The sequence below is a fragment of the Vespula pensylvanica genome, chromosome 4 (assembly GCF_014466175.1).
Source record: "Vespula pensylvanica isolate Volc-1 chromosome 4, ASM1446617v1, whole genome shotgun sequence".
Lineage (NCBI taxonomy): Eukaryota > Metazoa > Arthropoda > Insecta > Hymenoptera > Vespidae > Vespula > Vespula pensylvanica.
In genome coordinates, this window is record NC_057688.1 from 3085920 (window position 1) to 3091981 (window position 6062).

Consider the following 6062-nt stretch of genomic DNA (forward strand, 5'->3'; position numbering starts at 1 on the left):
TCAAACTTCCTTAACAAAGGCTGCATCTTCTTTATGATATCTGTAAAAAATTATAAAAAAAAGAACCAAAAAGTAAAAGAACAAAAATATTTGAATGTCTTTGTTAGTAACGTCGAAGGAAAAAAAGTAATAATAAACCAATCGTCTATCCAGGGTTCTTCGTGAAAGCAGAAAACTTTCAGAACAGTATTATCATCAAATCTTTCTCTGGTACCTGACATAGACCTCTCCTCCATTCTTGATTGTAATTGCACTAGATCTAAGCTGGTAGCAAACTATTTTCTTAATAGAAAGAGCAGCCATAATAACGTATTAAGATACTTAACGTAGCGTCAAAGATAAGTGCAAATATCGCAAAGAATTAACTAACTTCTCCCATCTTGATTATCTTTTGCTCTCTCTCTCTCTCTCTCTCTCTCTCTCTCTCTCTCTCTCTCTCTCTCTCTCTCTCTCTCTCTCTCTCTCTCTCTCTCTCTCTTCCTCATAATAATACTATTCCTAAGAAAAGAATTGTAACTCTAATACCATCATTATAAACTTTACTAGCAAACACGATTATACAAAACTACCATATATGGTTATTACTTCACTAAACCCACAATATCACTCGCAACACTGCATATTTATATATATATATATATATATATATATATATATATAACACTGCATATGTATATTCTATCCACCAAAAATATACACTTGAGCTCACGCGAGTAAAAATACTAACTATCAACAAGGTCAAGAGCTGATAAATTGGACGAACGTTATAACGATCTGACATCCCATTGATTTATCTCTTTCCTTCTTTATTTTTTTTCTCTCTTTTTAATCTGACATTATCTTTAGAAGAGCGCTATGTCATCGCTTGACCTTGACGAATAGACAAGTATGTAGGAACTTAAGTATTCTTGAATTCTGGTCTATAGATATGCCCAACTATATATATTTATTTACGTATAACTTCTTTACTTCTTGTTTTCATTTATATAATCGATAAAATGTCGAAAAACTTCGCGATCGACTTCTTCATAAAGTTTTCTTATTTATTCGAATAAGTAAGTATCAACTTGAAAAAAAATTGTTTAAATATAAATAAAAAAAGATTGAAGAAGAGAACATTAAGTATGTAATATAAGACATAATATGTAAGAATGTAAGATGTAAATCGGAAGCAGATGATATGTCGTTCATTACCATGTGATAAGAATTATTGCTTATAGCAATATACGTAAGGCTCGTTCGCTAATTACACAGAGCAATCGGCATTTTTACGAAGACCATGAAATCCACGAGCAGATATAAAAAATTGAAATAAAGATAAATTACGATTACGAAGATAAATTTTATCATTTTCACAAAAAAATTGATAAGTATAAATGCGACAAAACAACAATAATAAAAACGTAATATATAAACTGTGATGAAGAAATAAAAAATAGTAAACATTTTTAGAAATAAGATTTTTAAAATAATAAAGAAAAATAAAACATAATTTCATAGATTTTCATTAGATACTGTTACTTATACTCGAATATTAATATTCATTTATATTTAATGTATAAACAATAGACAATATGTAGCAAAAATTATAAAAATAAATATAAAAATCTTTCTTTTAATTTTTATTAAATAATCGCAGTGAGCTTCTGGATTGACTAGATAAAGGATAAATAAAGAAAGAGAGAGATGTTTTTTAACTTCATTTTTCTTATGCAGTAGAAATTCCTTCCAACGTTTTTTCTTAATTATAATAGACCGTCATGGAGCCTTATTAATATGGCCATTTACGAAACTCTCTCTTTCTCTCTCTCTCTCTCTCTCTCTCTATTTCTCTTTTTCTCCGCTTCTCTTTCTCTCTTTTTGCAATATATGTTGGTTTATACGTACTTTCAGATGAGCGATTCAACAAAAAGTTTTTCTTCGACATCTTGTCAATTGATTGATTAATCGATAACAAATCAACGAACACGCGCTTCTGAACACCGTTAACGATTTTTAAAAAATGACGATTTTGTGAACCAGAATTGACATAAATGAATAATTTCTAATCGCAAACGATCACCCACCATTTTCCTTGTTATCTCGACGAACCACATAACTTACAAAGCTCTCTCTCTCTCTTCCTCTCTTGCTCTCTTCCTCTCCCTTTATCTCTTTCTCTCTTTCTCTTTTTCTCTCTCTTTCTCACTCTCTATTTCTCTATATTTTCATTCATTTTATTCGTTTCTCATGTTTCAGAAGCCATTAAAAATGAAAATCTTTCCTTTCAAAAAACATACGTAAAAAATAACAAAATTATTCTCTTTTTTCTTATCAGTAATAGTTATATTTTTCTATAAAACCATAATAATTATTATACTAATTAATATTTTACTATAATAATAATTATTAATATAATTGTCGATTATTTTGTCGAAAACAATTCATCTTGATTCATACGTTGACAAAATTTTGATCAAACACTCTTTGCACAATATATCATATGGTATCTTATAAATATTAAACAAAAAAAGAGCCTTTCTTTCGGCTTTAAATATATTTGTTCACAACAGGTTCTTTCGAATTTATCTTCTTCGCAAACAGGATCATCGTTATGTAACCGACCATACTCTCTCGAAAAACATTCCATACTGACAACTTTTGCCTGCCCGAAGCGACTCATGCATCTGTGAGATCTCTTCCAAAGGATGTCCACAATCAAGGAAACGCAGAAATTAGACAAAACGCGTCTGTACGATAACGTCCTCAAACTACTACCAAAAATTTGTTACAGATTTCTTGATCCAGGAACGAAATCGATTTCGGTAATACGCAGCTGTCAAATGAACAGTTCAAATAAAGAAATGGAAAGTACAAATAAATTGATTATATTCGTTTATATGAGCATTAGGATTGCATTACTATTCTAGATTTTATTTCACATTTTAGTGCAAAGCAAAGAAAAGCCTATATGCTGAAGAGACCTCCACAAATTGTGGCTCAAGAGACTAACTATAGGCTATTGAGTTATTTTTAACAAAGTAAGAACATCCGCAATAGTAGATTTCTGTTTGACCGAATAAAAGAATTCGATATAAAAGCATATTCCTATTTTTCCTACGGTTCGTAAAGTAGATTCCTCTTTATCACCGGTCCATAAAGTATTTCCTGCTTTATGGCTATTGGTAAATAGATCCTTAGTTAATAATGATGTTAAATAGATTTCTATTTTAACGATGGTCAGTAAGATATATTACTATTTTATCAATCAAGAAAAATTTGGATATATTCTGGTATACCAATATTTAAATGGAGCATTTTACTGCCATACTCATTTATATAGTATATATAAAGATTCTCAGGTTTGATATTAACGCTTCGAGAAATTACTTTATAAAGAAAAAGATGTTAATTTTCTAAAGGAAAGTTTTATTATTTACTTTTTTATATTTAATAAATATATAAGAGAATATGTGGAAAATATAGAGGAACGATAATGTGAAAATAAACGCATGGATGCGATGCTTCGGTTCGTGGTAATTTCTAAAATTCTACTATCAACAGTTTCATTATGTTCCATATGTAAAATAAAGTATACGTTTATTTATTATTCAAATGTATTAAAATCATTCTTAAAATATTTCCCATTTATTCTAAATCACCCTATATTCATATATCAATATAATTCAATCGAAAGAATAAATCTTTTTTTATTAGAAATATATATTTTAAATATTATTTTAATATATATTTTAAATATTAATTAACCATTGAAAAAAATGCTTATGATATCTATTATAAATTTTAACTTTGGCCGTTAAATAGGAATCGTGTTGACAATTAATCGTACATAAAGTGCACCCGGTTCGAAATTTTATAACAAAATGAACATCGATCTCGTTGTTGCGATAATGAACGTTATAGATTATTTATCAAATTTGCTGTAAATTATTATGAATCTATGTAATAATAAATAAAATGAAAAACGATAAATAATAATAAGTATTATAAATACTTTGAAAAACATCCACGAAATGGTTCAAAAAATACCAAAATGATAAACTCTTAAACTTTATACCGGATTTCGAGTGACTAGTGGACCATATTCTTCTAAATAAATAATAACACACTTCTTTAATAATACGTAACATGTTTATAAATTTATAATGGTATTTAAATTGAGTTTATTTAAAATAATGAAATTGTCTAACATAAATGCTTAAAATTGATAATTTGTTTTCTTTATTCGCAGGCATAAAACTTCCTTCTTAATCATTAAATAATTATAAATTTTCCTGAAATGAGATAAAATAAATTAAGATATTGCTATTAAACATTTCTGATCTTTCTCATTGAAGTTTTGTTTTCTTTCGTCCAAAAATTTTGCTTAACTCCTTGTATTACAATTTGTGTTTTTACAAACAATTTAATATTTATAATTTAAAGGTTAATATACTTATAATATAAAAAGACGTGTATATTCTAAGAAAAAATCGTTAATATACTAGCAATTTGGCACATATTTGATGCATCGTAATTAAAATAAAAAGTTAATTGAATTGTTTTATTATTTTGATTTTTTCTTTCTTCTATTTAAAATTGTATTAATATTTCCTTAGATTGTACTATAATAAATTTGTTCTTTCTTTCAATTATTCTATAATTAAATGATAACTTTTCAATAATGGCTATAATGCGGGTCAATAACTAACATTTTTGCTGTTAATGTTTATAATATTATAGAATTACAAAAATATTTTTTTTCTTAACTCATACTACTTCTTTTCAAATAAATTTTAATTGGCAAGATTAAAAAATATGAAACATAATTACACATGGTCTACATCTGTGATAGTTGTTCCCTTTGTCTATTTTTTAAAAATTCCATCTATTGCATATACATTCGAAGATAATGCAAAGCTATGAATTTAAATCTCTCGGCTTTCGTTGCATCTATTGTCCTATTAAAAAATTCCATGTTTTTTATATCCTCGGCAGTTATTTTATCCATATCTAGAACGTTGGTTTCATCAGCGAGTACTACATGAATCAACCAGAATCCAGTGACCAATCCGTACAAGCTAAACTTCTTTAATTCCGACTTGAACCATTCCATGGTCAAATTCTTAAGATCTCCCTCGGAAACGCCATACTCTTTAAGCTTTTCCACAAACGTACGGTGATAAAGCTCGATCAAATTATCGTAATTATCTTCAATAATGCAAGATCTTACGCTCGAGTACACGAAATAATGGAAGTCAAGGGCGACAGATGTATGCCGAGATATTTGAAAATCAACGAATTTGATATCAAGCAGTTTACCGTTCTTATCATACTTATAAAGGATGTTGTTTATCCATGCATCCCCATGACAGATAGTGAAATACCTATCTTTCGGTAAGGAAAGCAACTTTGCTATTATATCGTAGCATTTATTTTTGAGAGATTTCACATACTCTATCACCTTTTTTAACTCTGCCGTTTGAAGTTTTATTGATTCCAAGTGACTGATTGCACTATCCAAACCCCCGTCAACGGTCCTGCCAACGGCATCATTCGAATCTACCGGGAAAATGTTTTCCTTCAATGGACTTGCCAATTTTTCGAAACTTTCAGGATCCTTCAGTTTTATCGACACAGACTTCGCATGCCATTTCGCTAATGCCTAATAAAGCAAAAAAAAAATGTGAATACTTCTTTTATTATCCCGTATGATAAATTTTTCGATAATCATTATCGACGTCTATGCATTGATTTTTCACAACATGAGAAAGAAGAATAAAAATATTTCTCATCCTTGAATATAATTAATAAATAAATTCTGAAAACTAAACTAAATAATAAATTAAATAATATTGCTTAAATAAAAACTTTCTCGATGACGTGTTCCGGAACATAGAAGAAAATCAAATACGACAATCCTATAAAAGCGATTGCCTTGGCAGATGTTTGCCGTTGTACGCATCTTCCATACGCAATTAGTCGTATTATCTTTTATAAACGGCTGAACATATGTATCCGGTGGAAATAATACATACGTGAGAGTTATTAACAAAAAACTTGCATAGAAATATCAAGAAAAA

The 6062-nt window shown here is 28.6% G+C and overlaps 1 protein-coding gene across 1 annotated transcript; it reads right to left on the reverse strand.

The window, feature by feature from the left end:
* Nucleotides 1–4321: 4321 nt before the first annotated feature.
* LOC122628575 lies at nucleotides 4322–5944 on the reverse strand. The gene is made up of 2 exons (XM_043810990.1): nucleotides 5894–5944; nucleotides 4322–5644 (listed from the first exon to the last, which is right to left on the reverse strand). The coding sequence occupies exons 1-2, from the start codon at nucleotides 5942–5944 to the stop codon at nucleotides 4868–4870; spliced, it is 828 nt and encodes a 275-aa protein (XP_043666925.1). The 3' UTR covers nucleotides 4322–4867.
* Between the last annotated feature and the right edge of the window lie 118 nt (nucleotides 5945–6062).